The sequence below is a fragment of the Anser anser genome (assembly GCF_964211835.1).
Source record: "Anser anser genome assembly, chromosome: 1".
NCBI lineage: Eukaryota > Metazoa > Chordata > Aves > Anseriformes > Anatidae > Anser > Anser anser.
In genome coordinates this window covers 119,720,018-119,741,977 of record NC_139720.1, presented here as the reverse complement: position 1 = coordinate 119,741,977, position 21,960 = coordinate 119,720,018, and the positions used below count along the sequence as shown (strand labels likewise).

The following is a 21,960-nucleotide window of genomic DNA, read 5'->3' as shown; positions in this document are numbered from 1 at the left end:
CTTTCATAGGCAGATCTTAATGCTTGCTCAGCAACTCTGGCTGTGCCAATTTCTCTCACTTTCAAGAAGCGATGAAGGATGAAATTTACTTTTCGTTGTCTTGTTTTGTTTGTTTGTTTTTGTTTTTAAACCTAGTTTGTTATGACTACTAGTCCAGTGATGGTTTGGCTAGGGAAAGCTTTGTAAAGTTATGCAGGCACCCAGGTCATTTGGAGAATAACAAGTTTAGAGCAATGTGAAGAATGATGCTATTTCTGGCCTCTCTTGAAGGCTTCTCCCTTTAAGGAAATTTTCTTGTTTTGAAAATATTTTGATTTTATTCCTCCAACAATTCTCAGCAGAACACTACTCAAAGCAAATGCTTGTCACAACATATTGAGGAAAACACACATTTTCAGTGCTATTGGTGATTTCAGTACTAATTGTAAGAAGTTATACATCAAACATATGTACAATATTTAAGGATTTAGTTAATTTGGCCACATTTTCAAAGGCATTTAGATTCTTAATTTCCCAGGGACCTGATCTTTCTTTCCAAAAATACCAGTCTCAAAAGTTAAGAGAAAGAATGTATTATGCACAGTCTAATGAGACAAGTCAATGAGCAGAGAGATCTTTGTAGAAAGCTAGGACTGCTTAGACCTGGACTAGAATACTTCATCTTTGGTTGTGAGTTTGTTCCTCCACTAAATCAGAGAAATTCCTTGTTCTTCTAGGGATAAGAGCAGAAAAACACTTGGAGGAACCAATGATTCTGCGTAGTGTAGAAATGAGATTTCAGTATTACTTGAATGTCTAGGCTTTCCAATTTTGTCTAGCCACAAACCAAATAACAAAATGGTACTCTTTTGGATCATTGCTCTTTAGTTCATGCATCACAGCTGAAGCCTTAGAGGAAACAACCACAATCATTTCCAAATGATGGCAAAATGAGTTTCCCATTGATTCCTTGTTGTTATGGGTGGATTCTGAATTACAAACCAAAGTGTCAGACACAATCCTATAGCAGAAGTCAATTACATCTCCTAGATATGGCCCAATCAAATTAGATGCTGACAAAAACAGCTACATTAATGACAGTGTTGCCATATCCACAAAAAACAAGACTTTCAAAAAAATCTGCAAATACATTTCAATTCCAGTTTTGATCACAGAATCTTTCTGGAAGCATTTCTAACACAAATATAAAAAAGTTTAAGAGTATAGCACCAATGGAAACATTAAAAGGCTAAATATGTAAATCAATGATTATTATCAATATATTTTTAAAACCTCACATATATAAAGGCTTTTCTTCTTAATGAAACCACTGAAGTATTTCACAAGACAATCTGAAACAAAGGGTGTTGCTTATAAGGAAAGCTCTTTGTTTAAAAAACAATACAAACAAAAATACCCTTCCCTTACTATTCTTACATATCTAACACTATAAAAAGTTCAGAAGTTTTTTAAGTACAAAGTAAGAATGCAAATGTTGCTAGAGCAAAATGCTTTCTCAGTTGGATAAAGTACTAGCTTAAATGTACAAAGAGCATATACAGCCACCAGCCATTCTAAGAATGTGTTGTAATAATTGCTTAAGTTCACATTTGTATAAACAGAAGTCTGCAATTTTCTGGGTATCTGAAGCAGAAAACACAACATCCTGACCACTGTGTCATCTAGATATCTTCGTAACTTGGTCCACATACCATGCCAAAGCCTAAGAAGGTGTTCTTACATTAGAACAACTGGATCAAGATTTTCTACAAGGGAACTCATAGTACTGTGTTTCTGAGCAAAGTCTACTCCATTAAATAGAAGGCTTGGGAATGGAATGGAAGGCACAAATGCAGTAGAAGCCAGGAATCCCTAAACAACTCGAAATTATTCAGTCAAGATTTTGAAAACTGCCTAGGGACACTGAAATCTGTCACCTACTATAAGGACAAGACTTCCCTAAATATGCAAAATTGGTTAAATATTTAGAAAACACCACCACAACACTCATCAACTACAGGAAAGTAGGATGTAAATCTCTGCTATTTGATAAATAGCTTCTTCTCAAAAACAACCCCTATATACCTTTGTATTATAAAGGCATATAGACAGCTTTTATATAAAAGAGCATATATGCACATTACATCTGATTATACTACTGTTTAGTTCTGCTTATTCAAAATTAACAAGGTATTTTGCATCCCAATGATGTGATCATGGTAAGAATCTTAAAAACAAAACAAAGCAAAACAAACCCAAAACAATTACTGATTCTATTTTACATTCGTCTGGTAAAACTACTCTGTCAGCATCAGTCTACAACTAAGAGTGGGCAGGAAAAATCAACAACATAACTTTCTAGAAATGTCCAAAATACTGCCAAAAATATCTTAACTAGTACTACTGGTGAAGACCCAACATCTCTGAACTTATCTTGCTGGAGAGTCCTAGTAATATCATTCAACGTCTATTTTTAGTCTGTGTCAACGGTAAAGAATATGATTCCTCATCTGAATTACAACCCTGAAAAATCCTGTGAAAGAAATTCTCTCTGTACCAAAGGACTAGAGGTGATTTAATACGATAACTTGAAAATGTTGGCTTTTTATGAACACTTCTAACTGTCAGAGCACTAGCCAAAGTCATAGATGTGACCAAAGAGGTGAAATAGACTCAGTTACCTCTGATTATGTGAAGCAAAATGCCACAAAGTGTGATAAATTGTCATGCTATTTTTGTTTGTCTTTGATCACACATTTCAGTTCTGCTGTTTTGTGCAATGAAAGGTATGATTCCTTTCCTCTCTTCTGTGAAATAAAGTCATGAAGAACCTAAATACAGAAAGCTAAGGAAAAGAAATGACCTACTACTACTAAAATTACATCTAATGGTATTAAAGTTGCATGCTGAATTTAATTTTCACCAAATAATCATCTTCCCAGGAGGTATATAGTTTCAGCAGTTTCTGTGTTTCAATATTTGGAAGTGAGATATCTTCTATTATTACAGCTATTTACAGCAAATTAGTTGATACATAAATGTATCAGCACACTCTAGAATTTCTGTTCGAGTGTTTTTTTAAAGCCTTTGTATCTCATGAAGAACTTTTGCTTCATATTTATACCTTACAGGTGAAAATTTGCCAAACGCCTAGTCTCTAAAACCTGTTAGTTCTTGTTGACTTCTAGAACAGAAGGCAACCAAAAAGCAGTATTTTTTTTTTTTTACCCAAACAGATTGTTCTGACAATCACAATAGCAGCTTCTATATGTTCTAGCATCTGCTGAGACACAAAAACAATTAGGGTGAAATCACAGCTCTAATTAGGTTAAGGTATTTGACTTCAACAGGGATTGTGATTTCACTCTTGGAATTCTAATTTGGGAACTGTTTGTGCAATTAAGCATGTGGCACAGAAAGACTGGCATCATCTACATAGTGCATATGCCATCTGTACACTTAAATTGGAACTGTAACTCTCAAGTAGCCATTTTCTAGAATTTAATTCCCTTCAATTGCAATCTGGAACATAATTTTGTGAGCAAAAGGGAATTAAACAATGCTACTGTGCAAAAACCATAACACCAAGTTTCTAGTTCAACAAGAATTGAACTCCAAATCTGTTTTTCTTCTGTAATGGCAAATACCATTTTAGCATGGAAACATAATATTGAGCCACATGTAACTGTTACAGACAACCATCACAAATTTACCTCAACAGGGTTATACAGAAACAGATTCTTCAATTAACCCTTAACAGCCCAAAGCAGCAAAATAACGTTTCATACCTAAAAAAGGAGGACAGCTCCTCAGCTTAGGAACTTTAATAGACTTCCTGGAGAATGTGTTTAAATTGTAATTTTTAAAGGGGCTTCCTAAATGCGTAAGTTGAGGATGCCCTCTCCTATTTTATTTATTTATTTATTTTTGTTTATATAGGCTGTAAAGAGTTAGTTAAGGTGCTGATGGGATGAATATGAAGGCAGGGCTGAGTAGGTAGGTGGGACCTACTCGTGTTCCGTTATCTTTGTTGTAAAATTGGTGTGCGTGATCTAACAGGACAGGCAGAAACAATTTCCCAGAAAGCAGTAACATTCAGCCATCAGCAGGCAGTTAGTTACAGGACTGAGGAAGAAATGGGATGGTTCATTAAATACATTACCTCACAGGATGAAGATTGCGTACGATAACTTGGCACAATCTTAAAGGTGATACTTCCACGCATTTCCCTCTGTAACAAGAGAAAAGCATCTTCATTATATATATTAAGCATCTTCATTAAAGATGCTTAATATAAAATCTCCAAATCACTAATGTTAGATAGGAAATCATCATAGTCTGAGAGCAGCTGTAGATTTTCCTGAAGTAAGTATTCAGAAAAGCTAAAATGCTGCAGCAAATTTGTCATTTCACTCACAAATGAACATTTAGATCATCTCTCATTAACCTAAAAAGATAAACATGCATCAGCAGTTAGTTCACCTGACCAGTTTTTGAATGTCTAGAACATACAGCTGTATTTTCAGGAGAGAAATTCACGGATGTCAATCTTTTTTTTCTAGCTATATGCTTGTGATCTACACAGTCTTTGCTATAAAAGTGATATTTTCTTCTTTCATCATACATGTTAATGAAAGCATATTCACAGTTTCTGAAAAAGCTGCGTGTCACTTCATTAAAGGCAGAAATGTAAGAAATAGTCTTTCATCAAAATAGAAGATGGGGGTCTGACAGTTTGCATTTGCTACATTGTAAGAATATTCATAACAAGAAGTAACTGTAGAACAGCACTAGACTATGGCAACGTATTTTCATTTTTGTATTTTTTTTCTTAAAAAACAGTTAAAATATAAGTGCCACCACATGGCTGACAACTGCAGAACTTGGATCTGGGCAGAAAGGTAACCAGATCACTTCAAATGTTCTTGGAGTTTTTCCTTCTCTCTCTGTCTGGCTATTTCGTAAGCCTACAAAATACTGTTTGCCTGGATTTACTTAAGCTTGTCTATTTGGTTTTGGACACAACAAGAGGAATAGTGATTATCATCCAAGATCAGGGTTGCATGCAGAAAAAATTGTGTTATGGAATATCAAACTGACTACTAGCAAGGCCCAAGATACCATTTTCCTCCAAAAAGCCAGACTATTTGAGCTCAACATACTTTTTTCTTTGTAACTTCAATAACTGTAAGTCACAAGAGTTCTAAGTTGAAATAAGGGATGGTCCAGCTACATTTTTTCTGTATTACAATTAAGTATTGGAACTGTTTGCCAAAAGAGGCACCTGTCCTGTCAAATCTGTCCCTTGGAAATTTTCAAGGTCTGACCAGATTTGTCTGGCCTTGGGCTGAATTCAGTGCTGACCCTGATTTGAACAGGAGACTGGACTGGAGACCTCCCAAGGTTATTCCAACCTGGATCATTCTATGATTTATTGTCTCTGTATTTGTATTGCAACCATACTAACAGTCACGAGAACTTTATTTTCTTTCATAGTATACTCAGTGACTGCAATTGGTTTAGACTGAATATCTAAAATAAAGGCATGATCTTTATAGACTGATTTGGGATAAATACTAGGAGGAAAGCATTTTTTTTCTGTCATATCTGCAAGAGACAAGAGAAGATTCTTGCATTTCAACAAAGGAGACTTAGACATCAGAAAAAATCTTTCTAAAATGTAGAAGAGTTACACAGTAACTGCCCAGAGAGTTTGGGGAATCTCCACCACTCAATATCTTTTAAGAGCTGATCAGATATACATCTTGCAGGAAGCTGGGTGTCAGTGATCTTTCTGTGGGACTAAACAGAATAAATAAAATGACACATGGAGGTGTCTTCTACCATTCCTGGGCATAATGTGCAAAAAAGACACTAGAAAAAAAAAAGAGGAAAGAGCTTGCAGAGTCCTGTAACAGCTGAACACATAGCTTTTGCATTACAGGCACCTGGTGGCCATCAAGAATAGAAGAAAAAGGGGAAGTTGCAATGCAGTTATGGAAAATTTTGTCAAAGCACGACAGACAATTTCATAAAGAACGTGAGAAAGATTTCAGGCACTTACAAGCATTTTTTGTAGTTGTTCTACAGTCTGATTTGCCACACTGATTCCGTTTATTTCTCGTATTTCATCACCTACATGTAGCGTACCTGTAGAATCAACAAAACACACAATCACCACAATTACTCACACAAACTGTGAATTGTAAGACAGTAATGATATTCATACAAAGGCATAAATATGAAACCATGTTAAAATAAGTTTTTTGGCAAGATTCATAAAAGGACTTTGGTAGTGATGCATTAGAATCTCTTTGAGACTGCAGTCAATATACCAGCATGAGATGCCCAGGAACCTTTTATAGTTACTAGGAAAAACATCAGTTCCCTTACAGGTACACTTCAAAAACTCACACATTGAACAGAAAGTCCCCTGCAACTAGTTGGCTGGATATGTTCCGCAGAGACATTCCAGCATTTTATCAGATGACTACTTAATGCAGTCTGGCTTCTGGACATAGTCTTAATTTTATCTGTCAGACTGCTGTATTTTTTCATTCCTCTGATTTGGATTTGTCACAACTACAGTATGAATTTTCTGTATGTACACTTGACTTCAACTTGAATCTAGATGATTGGTGTGACTACCTACAATCTCATTTGATGAAACAAACATCTACTTAGCTCAGACAAGTCATAAACTGACTTGCTGAAGCTGAGATGGGAATGGCATGCCACAACGTGTCTCTAAGACCCTACAAAAGATAAACAGCGAGGTGGCACCAAATGAATTAATTATCCTCAGGATTAGAAGCAACTTAAGAGGCTCTTTTAGATGACAGTTTTAGACTTGAGTCGTTCAAACCTACTCAATTTTCTAGCAGTTTTCCATAAAAACTTCTATGGTATGTGCAGGAACTTCTTACTCTTCATATATATTCTTGTCAGAAAAGAGTATTCTTGACATTTATGAATAATTAGTCTTCCATACCATTTGTGGCTCCCATGACACACATGCTTAACCATCTAATTTTGGTTCCTTTTCTACTGACTGTGCTATGTTTACTCAGAACTTAATCTACCCATGACTTACTGCTGTATAACGCATGCATCTATAATAACAAAGAATGGATGTACTTCTAGAGTAAATGGTTTCCTTCTTTGTCTTTGCAAGCCAGAGTGAAGACAGTTTTAGGAAGTGTGTGCTTTTGCTCTCCACAGAAGTATGGGAACGCCTACCCTATTACAGAGAAGACAGAACAAATTCCTGGGGACCCTAACCAGAAACGTGTTTCGTAGCCAGAAGAAAATTCTGTTACTTGGAAACTGAGTGACTGTGAACGTACCGTTGTGTTTTCACCAAGGCATCACCTGCATTTTGTTAGAACTGAATAAACCTTACCAGGGCTATTAAGTCATTTTGAGAATGCAGCACTGACAATGTACAACTACTGTTTTTCCAGAGTGGCTAAAGGGGAAGCCAGTAAGTCCTCTTCCTTCTTTGGAAATCCTATTTTTTTTTTAAATGACACATTGAGTCCTCTTCTTAAATACATTTTAATAATGAATTCACTTTTTTGCATGTATAACCCCAAACCAGACAATCAGCAGGAGAAAAAAAACACATTTGGGTTACAACACAAAGAGCTGCCACTGTCAGATCCTCTGAAAACAGTATTTACAACATGACGGGGTCTAGACAGAAAGTGAATGGATGACAGAGCTAAGTTACAGCACAGACACAAAGGTGAAAACCAAGACAAAATCAAAAGCCTGAGATCTAAGATACAATTCATTTACTTATCCTAAAAAATGCAGACAAGTCAACCAAAAGACAATTTTGAATAACTTAAACTGTTGTTTGCTTTTCACTGAGTTGGATCCTCTTGAAGGTGGAAGTAGACGGTATCTTTACAAGCCTATCTTCCTAATTCATCTTTCCCATCTTTTGAATAAGCTATAAACAACAGGACTAGATACAGCTGGCATACAGATGGAAGCAGACTTCACAGCCGCTACTATTTTGCTTGTGAATTGAGCAGTTTGTGCTTAATAGTGCTAGACCTGAAATTATATAGCTCCTGTAACCCTCCCAGTAGATCTGTTACCTAGTCATTGCTGTTACTGCCTGGCAGTTCTCCATATAGCAAGCAGAGATAGCAGAAACAGTAACATTAAAAACAAACAAACAAACAAAAGCCACAGACCTTGTCTACAGGATTCAAAGACATGTACTCAAGATCATTACCCAGTGACATTTGTGTTGTTCTATTCAGTAAAAATATTCTAAATTCAGGCAGTTAAATGACATAAGGAAGTGAAGAGGCACCTAGAGCACTAAGAAGATTAGAAACACTAAAAAAAGATGAGAATACTACAGAAACACTGAAGAATGGTTCAATTCCACTTAAACCTATGTCCACAGAAGAGCTACCTTAGTTAGCTGAAGTACATATAGAATATATTACATTTCCCACATTTTCAGAAATAAAAGGCATTGTGTAACTAAAAAGTGAAAATATCAGGGAAAAAATTGCTTTACACTTTCCTTGTTTCATGCTTTGTTTTCCTAATTACCTGTTCCTAGCTTCTTTTGAAATAAAACAGTAGGCTTGAAGGAACTCTGGTCTGACAAATTATGTAAATTTTTCTGTTTATAAAAAGCAAAAGACAGCAAACTGGAAAAAACTAAAGTAACCCCTTTAAAGGTGTGAACCTAGCTTGCAGCTAATAACCTAGCAGGGAAGGTTATCTGTTTAAAGTTGGACAAAATCCAGCTAATAATTATTTTTTACACCTGATCTGTTCACAAAACCTGGAAAAAAGTAGTAGATTGGAGATGAGAAAATATGTATGCTTGCAGGTTTTGCTAGCATAATGAAAACTGAAAATAAAGATTCATGTTGTAGGCACTAAGGATGCTTTTATTTCATAAATTCTTTTTATAAGCCTCAAAATCAAAAGTACATTGATCTTCAAGAATTGCATGAAAATACATGGAGAAGCTTAATTTTTTTGTTGAACAAGGCTCCTCCATTTTTGCAAGGAAAAGTATTGTAACCAGTCTAAGGATTTTTATTTTTAAACATAGAATTAAATAAGTTTGGCTTCAGAAATAAATAGCATTTCAGTCTCTCAGTGAGCTATAACCCCATTCCTCTAATTATGGCCTAAATGAAACATAATGGGCCCTCATCTCACAACACAAGCAGACATCTACAAGTGAAAGCTGTTAAACGCAGTTAACAGGACTCCATCTAGATAGGGGTTGACAACTATGGAATAGTATCAATCAAAATGAGGAATATGTGCTGTTACACAGTTTGTACAAAATGATCTAAATCTTTTTTGAAAGCAGAACCATTTATGACACATGATTACCTTGCCGGTGAATCATTCCTCCGTGCATAATTCTTGCCACAATGCAATGGTTCAGCTCATTCATTTTTAAAGTGATTCCCTAGAAAAAGAAGTGTTTATACTCCTAAGATAAAACATTCAGCAGTGTGACTCTTGAATGGTTAAGAACAGTCAATGTTCCTAAAACCCTGAAGGCAGAGTATAAATTTTAAGGTAAAAAACTTTGCGACTCATTTAAATATGAGCAATGAAAACAGATGCTATTTATAAGATGAAGATGCAATAATTTCATAAATCAGCATATAAGATTCTGGTTTGTTAAAAATGTAATTTTATATTCAAGTAGAGATTGTCCAGTTCAGTTTTACATTTTAAAGCCTAATCTAGTAACAACTACTACAAGTTTATTTTAAAACAAAACCAGCTACAGAGGTACTACTGCAATACGAATACATGCACAGCATTTTAACTGAAGGATATATATAGGAAGGTAAGGATATACAATGGCTGCTGAACTATTCCATCTATACTCGCAACTTCAAAGTGCAAAACCTTTCACTGAATTCAATATAATACTGGTCTTTTCCAGCATAGAGTCAAGCAAAACAAGCAACGAGGTTCTCCCCATACCATTGGTTCATCTGTGTTCTTCTGGAACTGCACCAGTCGAACTCGTGTTACATTCTCCATATCCATGTCACCGTTGGCGCTTTCTGGAGAATCTCCGTTTAAGTATGGAGAGGTGGGAGGAGGTGTAACTCTCAGCGCTTCATCACTGTAAACTTCATGTGCCACTACATCATGAGTTTGAAGTAAGGCCTAGAGGAGATTACAGCAACAAAATAGCATCATTTTCCACCATCTCTGTTGCTCTTCAGCACATTCCATATAAATACTTTTGAGGCTCTCCAGACATTAGAGGAAACTCAAGGTATTTCTACCTCACTTTCTATACAGGGACTTTTCTCTGAAAGGAGTCTAAGATAAACTTTATCAGACTGCAAATGCATATCCACAAACCCAGACTTTAAAATCTACACGAGTAAACATAATTTTCTACTGTAGATACCACAATGAAAATGAGGTTGCTTCCCTCTCCCCCATCTTCTCAGCACCTGCAAGGTATCAGAATTAAGTCATTATTGTTTATGTGCCTAGACACAGAATTAGGAAGCTATTTTTTTAAGCAAACTGTTCCATAATAATTACCTTACAAAAATGAAAAGGTATCCAGATCCCATGGTATTTATTATAATAAAGACAGACTGTGGATCAGTACTGAATGAAAGACTTTGTTTGTTTGTTTACTAGCTTAAGCACTTCCATACTCTCCTTCTCCTACAGCATGGCCCCAGTACAACTGCACTGAGTTCAAAATACTTGATGAAAGTTAAAATCTAAACCAACAAACTGCTCAAATACTGCTTCATTAATTTTGCTTTCTTTCCTGATGCAAAGAATGGTACAATACATAATTGATTAAATATATTTCAATATATTTGGTAAGCAGAATTACTGACTGTGCAAGTACTCTAAGCTAGGGCGAAGACATGAATGAAGCCTGTATAGCTGTTAAAAGTGTAACACATTATTGTAAGATGAAAGTTGGACAAAGTGTAAACATTTGCAAAAGCAGTATTCAACAGTACCAGACTTTTTAATGATATTATATTTCACTTTTCCCCAGGGTATCTTTAAGAGCCCTGGAGCATAACCATTTCATACTTGCATTCAACTCTTATCAATAAGTATATTACAGACAAATTGCTTCTGACCAAAAACTAAATACGATTTATATGTGAACATGCTTGTACTACTCCTGTATTAACTCATCAAGGATCAAACAGAGAAAGCTCCCACCTTTGTAATCAAATGGCTGGGCTTCTCAGAGAAGGATTGATAAATCCAACCTAAGTTCTTACAATATACAGTAGACATATAAGTCATCATTGCAGTTAGGTCGATATGTTATATATATAGTTAATATATATATTAACTATATATTTAATATATATTATATATTTATATTATTATAATATAATATATTATAATAATATTAAATATTAATTAATTAATATTATATTAAATATTATAATAATATTATTAATAATAATATTATTATAATAATAATATATTATTATATATTTAATATATAGTTAATATATATATTAACTATAATTACTATTTACTATACTTTACTATAGACCTTAAAAGACTGGCTTAAGCCTCAGCAGGAGAAGGGAAACACACTCGTGAGGTCTTGTACAGCCTAACAAGTTTCTGTGTCCTCCAGCAAATGTGTCCCACAACATCTAACGACTTAGCCACCCACATCGCCACCCACATAGCCACCAATAGTTATTACTATAATAACTATTAATTATATATATAATGTTAACTATAGTTAACATTTTGTTAATTGTCATTTAAAAGCTCACAGCTCTTACAAAACCCATCGATCCTGCCAGGCTTGAGATTGACCACCTAGAATTGTTTTTGGCAGAGAAATATGATTCTGCAACATCTTAGTCTTCAATTAAAACGTTTAAGCAAAACAAACTGAAATAGTGGTTAAAAAAATGTATTTCTGAAGTGGAATTCAAAGCAGAAATGGGATTTACTTGGCCTCTATTAAATCCTAAGTTTATTCCTAAAATAGCACTAGTGAAGTGTACCATGTTAAAAAGACAGCTTCGTAACCAGTTTGAGTTACCTTTCCTCAAATCAAACTATAGTTAGGAATTCAGCATTATAATGATGGAACAGAATTCCCTAAACTAGCAATGCTCTGCTCACATTCACTCCTGTTTTTCCAGTGTTTCAAGCTCTTCTACATAAATACTATTTTATTTAAACATTGAACTGTATCTGCATTTTCTGTTTTTTTTTGTCTACCACAAGCTCAAACTTGCAACAATTCCTCTACCTTCATCTGTACTACTTAAGCAATGTTTTCCATTTAGAGGTCTTGCCCATAAATGCAAATCAAAACATTTCAACTAAATCAATTCTTAATTTGTTTTATTTAATTGGGTATAAACATTTATGTGAACACTCCTATATAGGTTTACAGCAAACATGCAGATTTAGCTTAATCCTGTATTTCTAAACATCAAATACTCATTCTAGTATCTGAAAGCTGTTTGCAGTTGCCCCAGGTAAGACCAGAGCATCCAAGTGCAATCAGGCCTTAGCTCTGGCTGTTAAAACCCATCCATTCTAGGAGCACAGTCTTGGCTTTGTGTGCAGACACTCTTTAGCAGAGCAGGATAATCTTCTGCACTCCCCTCAGCTTGATCTACTTAAAACTACTTATTCGACTTCACGCAGCTGCCTGTATCTGCTGTGCTCTCCACCCTTAGTATTGCATGTCATATGTAATTCAGTGCCTTATCTTTGTTTCACATCAAATACTTGCCTTGCTTAAACTATATCTTTAGCAATAATATATACCTTATTTAAGACTAAAATATGGTAATTGGAACATTTTTCAATCTTCACACTTATACTAGATGACTTCTGAATGTTTCAACAAAAATTTACACGAATTCACAAACGGACATTAAAGTGCACTAACCTCAATTTAAGCATTGAAAACATTTAATACAAAGACTGCTATTAGACGTTACCTAAAGACACTTATTTTCATGCATTTTTGTTAGTCCTGATCATTTAGATTTTTTCCTGTCTCTTTATTCCCTGCAGAACATATTAATCCTGCTGAAGATAAAAGTTTAGTGAGAACAACTGCTATACTATATTAAATGATCATTATCTACAAAGAACAGTGTAGGAAGGCACAAGATGACAGAAAAGACTTCTAATATTTAATTAAATAAAAGTCTTCTAGTACAGCAAACATTTCAATTGTTGCCACATACTGAACATATATAATAGAACCTGTTACAGAAAAAGCTCTTTGGTGCGTTGGTAGAATCACTGATAGCTATGTTATAGAATAAAAGCTCTTTGAAATTTGTACACAACAAACAAGATACTTGATGATCTTGTGAATGACACTTAAATTAATTACTTGCTGGAAGACTTTTATGCAAATTTACACACATTTATTCAAATCAACGTTCAAAATGTATAGAATAAATTCATAATTTATTCCTGTACCTATATGGCACACAAGAGCAAAACAACAAAAAGCTTTGAACTTGAACATCTCCAGTCCCAATAACACCATTGACAAACGTGTACTTTATTGGCTTTGATTCTGTTAAGTCCTATACATAGTCTAAACTGTAAACACATATAAACTTGTAAGTAAATGAGATAGATGATAGGGTTAGAATGAGATAGATACACCATTGTCTTCTAATTAGGTATACACATTAGATAACAAATAATTGTAAAATACTCTGTTATCAGGCAAGCGTTAACACACGTGATCTTACTTAATACATCGTGTTGCATCGGAGCTCAATCATTTACTAAGTAGAGTACTGTTCTTTATAATGCCTGGCAAACACATTGAATGCAGACTGACAATACTGTTTTACACAGTTACTTCTTTTCATAATAATATCTATTTTAATGGGTTTGTCTCTGAAGCAGTTTGGCAGAATGCCATGTAAAAAAAATAAATTTGTAAGGCCTGCAACCTTATAAAAGATGCATCTGGGAGCAGAAGTAGAATGAGAGAATGGGATTGTCTCTGACATCTGGAGGCTCTTAGGTATCTGCAGCCTAAAGGTATGGTGACAGCAACACAGGCTGACTTAACTGCTAGTTTACATGTTTGTGTCAGTCCTCCCCTTGCTCGTTCTAGCTCTGGCAATATTCCAGTTGTCTCTAATTCTTCTTGCTAAACTGATCATTGCTTTGTTGGGAGTAATTTTCTACCAGTTTAGCAGAGTGCAATAACTGTGTGCAGTATCAGAGGAATGTCAGAACAACTGCAAGGGAGAGGATGAAACATGGGGAAAACACACGAGACACTAACTATTAGCAATTTAGCTTGGGTTGCCATAGACTAACTAACTGAAATTATTCCTCATCAAAAATATTTGTTATGAAATTGCAGCTTTTTCACTATCAAAAATACCTTCTATAGAATTGCAGCAAGACAAGCCTGACAGCTGCTTTTAAATTTATGAGGATACGAGGTGGAAATTGGGATATCTAATAAAAGATGATTTCTGACTTACTTTTCTTGTCGCTTGACTTAATAATTAAAATTTCATATGCCATAATCATTTTTACTGATGCCTACTTTCAAAATAGTTTAGATTAAAAAAAAAAAAAAGCTTTCTCCACACTGCCTAATGTTTTTGCAATACTATGTGGTAATTATGCCATAAAGGTAAATAAAATTAATATCAGATTGCATTTACAGAAGCTAAGTAACAGAGAGTATTGTCTATGGTTGTTTTTTCCATGTTTATCTTTCTAACAGTATGAGTGAGAACCATTCTACCTTGTTTTATGTTTTGTTTCGAGCAAGTATTCCTGTTAAATGTTGATCCAGATTTGCTACAGGCTTCAGGAGCGGTATCATCTCCAGGAAAAAACGTATCAGCATGTTGCAGAATACAACAGAAAAAAATGGTGTCTGCATTAGCAATTAGTGCAATGAAACAGTAATGGATTTACAGAGTAAAGCAGCTAGACTAGCTGCCCGATGACTAGACCTGATGTATACACTGTACTCATTGCAGGAGTTTAAATTTCCGATCAGTTTCCACCTTTCCCTGTGGACTGTACGTCTATCAGCTGCTAGGTTACACTGGTTGAGCTTCTGGGGTACATCTTCATAATCTTTAATTTTACCTGCAAGGAGTCTAGTTTGCCTGCCCTGTACATGACACAAACCAAAGTATTGTAAGGATGATTCAGGAGATTCTTTTGGAAAAAATACTCCTGATCTGATCTAAAATAATAATACGAATGTACCAAGAGCTACTCTGGCCATCAAAAGAAGTTACTGGGACATGCAGCTACCCAGATTTCTTCTTATACCTGCATATGAGGTTGGTTTCAGGTCATTCTTTCTTGGAAATTAGGTATTTGGATTTACAGTAATTCAGCTTTCAGGTGAGCAGATTCCACAAAGCCCCCTGCATATAATTCTTCTGTTAGAGAAGTTCACAATTCATTACTTCCAACTGATGAGTGCAGAACAGATCGAAGGAAACACTGTTTTCTGAAGTTATGAACTTCATCCATAGCATAAACAAAAGAAATCCTTTAACTAGTTTAAAATACTGACCTTCAGTAACTTGTTATAAAGCAGGGACATCCTGCATCGAACAAGATTTTAAATATAAAAAGTATGTTTAAAAAATTAAAGACAAGGTTTAACATTTGCTTACCATGAAATGAGGTTGTGTTAAAATACGCTTTAGCTCCTTTGCATCATTGTTCTCTGGGTAACATGAAATTTCTTCCAATACCTGCAAAACAAACAGTAAAGATACCCACAGTAACTTTCTTCTAAAGAAAGCTATTAATCAATCAAATGAAACCCCTCACTGGTCAGTCAGTATATCTCCTGAAGACTATATAAAAGAACATTCTTGACAGAAAAGTGTGTAGGAGACTATCACCCCAATCCAAGAGGATAAAACACCTCATTTCAATTTTCTTACTTTCTGTGACAATAAAGAAGACATCTGATGGAAACAGTTGCTCTTTTTTCAATTGTTTCAATTTTTCAATTTTTTTTCAATTGTTTCAATTTCAATATTCCTGTAACAGCTAAATATGGAGACAGAAGTAAAGCACCAAACTATAGGTCACATACACCACCACCACCAATTGCTACTTTCACACATGATCTCAGCTTATTAAAACAACCACTTTAAAAGCAGAATTAAAAATACTCATAAAATGCTCTCTCCACAAATTAAATTTTTAAAGATATGACATGCAGGTAGTCCATCTGCTACCCCACCTACAAGCTCCAGTTTTTATAAAATCTGGGCCATACTTCAGCTTATCAAGGAGGAAGAAGCAAGTTTTAACTCATTTGCCTGCAGCCTGGCAATTTCACCTTTATTTTCAACATATAACTGCTTGGACAAAGAAAGCAGAGTTTTCTGCTTCGGGAAACAACTCCCAGGATTAGCTGCTAGAAAATTCTGCAGAACAGAACTTTGGGGTTTCCATCAGTATGACTTCAGCTATTAGACAGTGTTTTGAAGTCTTTCTGTACATTCTATTATAATAACACTGTAAACAGTTTTTTTCCATGACATTACTCCCAACAACTGATAATATATAAAACAACTATTTTTTTTAACTACTTGCAATAAATAAACAAAACACTATATGTCAGGTATAACAAATAGGAAAATCTGTGGTCTATATATGTTTTGTAACAATGGGCCAACTTTACTGCATCTCTAGGTTTGCTCTTCTTGTAACTGATACTTTTTTTCCAATTTATATAGCTGATACTAAGAAATATATATGTTTTGTGCAGAACTCATATGAACATCAAACTTCTGCTGCAGAGAATTATACTGAACATAACAGATACTGCATTTACCCAACATGAGTATTGCTTTTAATACTGCTATTGCTGCCACAAATGTTAAATGATGAAACCGAGTAATACGTGTGTGTATAAATATCTAAATATATAATTCTTACAGACACAATGGAATTCTACAAGTTTATGCAACATGTTATGTAACTTAAGTAAACAATGGTAGAATTCCAGAAATAACTCAGATTATGAGCCAGAATACATATCAGTACGTTAATGAAGACAGAAACATTCCATTTTAAATGATTTAAAGAATAAAACTTTCTAAGTCAAAAACATATTTTAAAGCCATTACCTCTTTGGCTCTCTGTACAGCATCACTTGGAGGATTCCTGATTTGTGGTGAAGATTTTGTATTTATTTTGTCATAAAGCTGAAATAACAAGAAAACAAACTATTGAAATCATATGCTACTTTATATAAAGTAATGATGAATCCTAACAATACCCGGCTTATGTTACTGTGATGAAGATGACAGTTGAAACTATCCCACAGATGTTTTATATACAAGATCTAGCAGCTTGGGGTTTTGGCTTTTCATTTTTAAACATTTCCTCATTTGAAAAGTGCCATACATCCAGAGTTTATAGGATGACATGGGAAAGTTCAAGAGGTTAAGGGATTCTGCAAACCTCCCATGCTTTTCCAGCAGATTTACAGAAACTATATTCTACCAGAAGTGATCCTATGAACCTTGAATAAATACTGTAGATCATACATTCCGCTATAAAATCAAATTAAACTGCATATTCCACTTCTCTCAATTATTCAAACATCAAACCCTCCAAAATGTAGCTTAAATGAAGCTCAAAATACGGGAAAATGCTACGAAAAGCAGAAATTTACAAAAGCCTAAGTCTTTGAAAAAGAGAAGAAGAAACTATTCCAAGAAAAAGTGTTCACAATAAAGAGTACCCTTATTCTATCAGGATTTTCTATTGGACAGAAGAATGCTGATTTATTTAAATAGGTAATCACAAAGCTCCCAGGTTATTTTATTATTATTATTAGTATTTAGAGAGAAAGAATCATATGATACAAAACACATCAGCTGTCTTCAATTTCAAATTAGAGACAGATGGTATAGGATCTCTTTCATACAAACGTAACAGTGTGCATGTTTTAAAGGAATATATGTACACTTAAGAATAAACAGGCACTGTAATAAGCACTATTTTTAAATAAAAAACTTTTGGCTTACATTTCAAACAATATAAAGATGGTCACCTCTGTGACCTATTTATGTTAGACCACTTCTTTGAAATATAAGACAGAAGATACAACTATTTTTAGGATATTAGAGAAACTTCTTTCACAGTGAGGTGGTGAAACACTGGGACAAGTTGCCCAGGGAAGCTGTGGAACCTCTTATCCTTGGAAATACTCAAAATTCAGCTGCAAAAGGCCCTGAGTAACCTGACCTTACAATGAGATTAGTCTTGCTGAAGGCAGGGGACAGGACAGGACAACCCTGGTCTCCCATGGTCCCTACTAACATTTCTCTATGAGTCTAAACAAACACTATACATAATTCTGCAGCTATCTTCAAAGGACAGTACTCAAATACAAAAAATCATGGATGGAAACAAACGTTCAATATACACAAACAATCTAACACCTTCATAAAATCAAAACACTGTAAAGGATAAGTTGATAAGATCCCCAACATTTAGGGTGCTCAACAAGGAGTTCTCAAAAGCTTTCCTCTGAGAACTTACAGCCCCGTTGTTTGGCAGACACCAGGCCTTCAATGGTTGAAATTGTCAAGCTACAGAAGTCCCTTCGTGTGCCTCTGTCATATGAAATACCATTAAGTTTTAGAAGAGAGATAAACCGCAAGGCATACACAGCCCAGTATCATCATCCAACAACTGCCTTCTGCTGCCAAAGTACTGCTGTACTCAACAGCCTTCATTGACCACTGCTGAAGTTCTTAAAAGTAAAGCTTTCTGCTAGCTTATAGTTCAAGAGATAACCTCTTCCTAAATAAGTAAACAAAACCCACCAAAACTCCAGTAACCCCAATTTAATAAGTTTCATGTTCATACACCTGTTAAGAAACTGCATCAAATTTCAATTGTATGAACTGTGTACTGTGTAAAGTGCAGGAGAAGCTGTTGAAAATGCATGATACACAGCATTATTATTAATTATACACAGCAATTATTATTGACTGCACTTTTCTAAGTTACACATGCATCTTAAGATTACTGAAATTACAGAAAAGTTAGCATGAAAATAGAAACACATATACGGCAATACCCCATGAACAACTCATCTTGTCCAGGTTCATGTCTTTATGCATTTCTAATGCATCCTTATGAGAATTTAAAATAATACATACAAGACTGTATCAAAAGTAAAATTTTAACTGTTCACAGTCACAGTAAAAATGAGAACATGTAACCAAGATATATATCTTTTAAAGCATGTGAAGTCCAAAAACTGCAAAAGGATGTTAGCTTGTTTAGCAATAAACCTACAAGAGAGTATTTACTTTGCTGCTTCTGATTGTTCCATTGTCACTCGTTGGGACAAAATCTGTTCTATAGTGGGTGTTGTCAAAACAGAGGATATAAGTTTGCAAAATATAAATCATTCAGTTTCAAACAAAGGGGAAGAGGGCTCAAAACTTTAGACAGTCAACCTTTTCAGGTTTTCCCTATGGTCAGAGACAAGCTTTGCTGGAAGGCAATTCAAAATTTTATCAATGATATTGAAAGGACTGTATTAAAACTATATATACATGAAAGGCTGGGCACATTGTTGAATGTGATCAATGAATATATTTCACAGTGTTCTGTGAAAAAAATAATACATTATGAAGCATCTTGAATCTACAAAGTCTCCTTTTCTTTAGGAGAAAAGGGACTTTTAGAGACTAAGGCACAAGAGCATCCTTTCACATGTATTACATGTGAACTTTTTTACTTTTTACAAGTATTGGAAGTCACAACTGAGATTAACACAGCTCTTAGAAATAATCTAATACCAGCAAAATTCCATACTTAAAATGTAGATTATGTTTAACACTCTTGATATAGTTTATTTTCACTTGTAATTCCTTTTTGATTCGTTCATACTTTTGCTTTCTAGCTCTAGCTGATTATCATATTTGGTTCACTCCATTTCTTCCAGTATTTCCAATACCAAAAATAACAGAAAGCTCAATGAAAATCTTCAGAAAAAATTAACCTTAACCGCTCCCATCTGTTATAGCAACTTAGAGGACAAAAAAGAGGCAAAATTAACTCAGTAAAATTGTACTTTTCCTCTTTACTATTTTATTACTCCCTAAATGTTAAGTATTCAGTACTCTTTTACAAAACATAATGTATGGCATTAAACAGAAAACGAACAACATAATTGTAAAATGTCACAGAAAATATAACCTTTGGAATTTCTAGGCTTTTGAATACTTGGCCTCTCAGTCTGACTCCTCAACACAAGTTTTCTGCATTTGCTACCCAGAAAATTATCAAAATTAAGAGCTTGCTCTAGAAGAGCTTAACAGTCACAACCGATATATTAATGAATCTTGATATAAAAACATAAATTGATATTATAGTTAATTAACAGAACAGAACTGCTTCTTAAAAAGACAAGCTTTACTTTAAACTTTGCATGCTAGAACACAAATGCTGTGCATACCCACAACCAGTCAAGCAGTGACACCATCAGTTCACCAGCTTTCTTCGTAGGAGTTGAGACATTTTGTCTTCTGTCTGTAGAAGGGGAGTTCGTTTCTTCTGATGCTTAAAAGCAGACAGCGCAGAAGCCTAATCCACAATCAGGCAGGCGAGACAAAACAACAAACTTTTCTCTTCTGACTGTTTTTTCAGACATGGAAAAATTCCATTTTAACCCTTTCCTGTAACAGGAGTCAGAATACTGTCCAAACATAATCCCTGTTTAATGTCACACTCAAAATTTTAGATATATCACAAGTAGCAGAAATTTAGCCTCACTATCCAATATAATCTTGAATGCAATCAAAGTTAGACCACGCAGTGAAATCAGTAAGTATTTATTTTATCAATCCAGAATCTGGAAGTTTCTGTGATGCAGAGGAGAAGGTTTTGTTAAAACAAAAGCTACTGAACTGCTAGAGCATAAAAAAATACGATCTTTCACTACTAATACACATTTTGTGAGGAGTCATGTTATAATTCAGATGGACAAAGACTGGGCTGCCAACCTTTAATATTAAATCTCTGAACTGAAACAACTAAAAATAGTTATTAAAATGTCCCTGCATATGTGCTGCTATACTCATATGCTGAAGAGTAGCACTTGGCACTTGTAGTGACACTCAACATAACTCCAGGTGCTTCACAGAACATTATGAACTCAAGACACATTTAAGAGAGATGCTTAGGGTCATGAGGCTAGGTACTGAAAATTTCAGAAAGAAAACATGGCTTTCCAAACTCCAGGAAAAAATTCCAAGTACAAGGTCACACTGGTTCCTCCTTTTCAATCCTCATCACAAACAGTTGTGAATTTCTTTCTCTTCTACCATTGAATCAAAGTGTAAGTGATGAAAACAGCCTCCTAAATAACCAAACATGTCCTTTTCTTCAACAGAGCAGCACTATGAAGGTCTCAAGTTGTGCCAGTGGAGGTTTAGTTTGAACATTGGGAAGAATTTCTTCACGTAAAGGGTAGTCCAGCATTGGAATGGGCTTCCCAGAGAAGTGGTGGAGTCCCCATCCCTGGAGGTATTTAAGAGACATCTGGACATGGCACCATGGTTTACTGACTCACTAGGTCATGTTGATAGTTGGATTTGATGATCTTGATGGTCTTTTCCAACCTAGATGACTCTATGGTACTATGATTTGATGTTTCCTTTCTGAACAATGTAGTCATATGCAACACGGTGATATTAAAGGAATGTTTTCCATCATTTTTAGTTTTATGTACTATCCAAGAATTCTTTGGTGGAGGTGCTGCCCCTTGTACAGCAAGGCTTACTAACAAGCACCCTTGCTGCTCTTTGCTACCTTTTGGAGATCCCTGCAGTGGCACTCCATTTACCCCAGAGGTTTCATGGACTGCAGGTCTGAAAGAAATCTGTGACCTACTGAATGAAGCAAGCAGTAATATCAAGTAAATGCTAA

At 34.9% G+C, this 21,960-nt stretch overlaps 1 protein-coding gene across 7 annotated transcripts in view; it reads right to left on the bottom strand.

The window, feature by feature from the left end:
• The window catches only part of CASK (calcium/calmodulin dependent serine protein kinase), a 219,842-nt gene that overhangs the window by 26,706 nt on the left and 171,176 nt on the right, over positions 1-21,960 (bottom strand). For all 7 annotated transcript variants that reach the window (XM_083821116.1, XM_083821117.1, XM_083821119.1 and 4 more), the window contains 6 exons: positions 17,133-17,210; positions 15,660-15,740; positions 9,970-10,158; positions 9,361-9,439; positions 6,044-6,129; positions 4,142-4,210 (listed from right to left, as the gene is read on the bottom strand). In XM_083821116.1, coding sequence (XP_083677242.1) covers positions 4,142-4,210; positions 6,044-6,129; positions 9,361-9,439; positions 9,970-10,158; positions 15,660-15,740; positions 17,133-17,210 — 582 coding nt within the window. The remainder of the gene's footprint in view (positions 1-4,141; positions 4,211-6,043; positions 6,130-9,360; positions 9,440-9,969; positions 10,159-15,659; positions 15,741-17,132; positions 17,211-21,960) is intronic.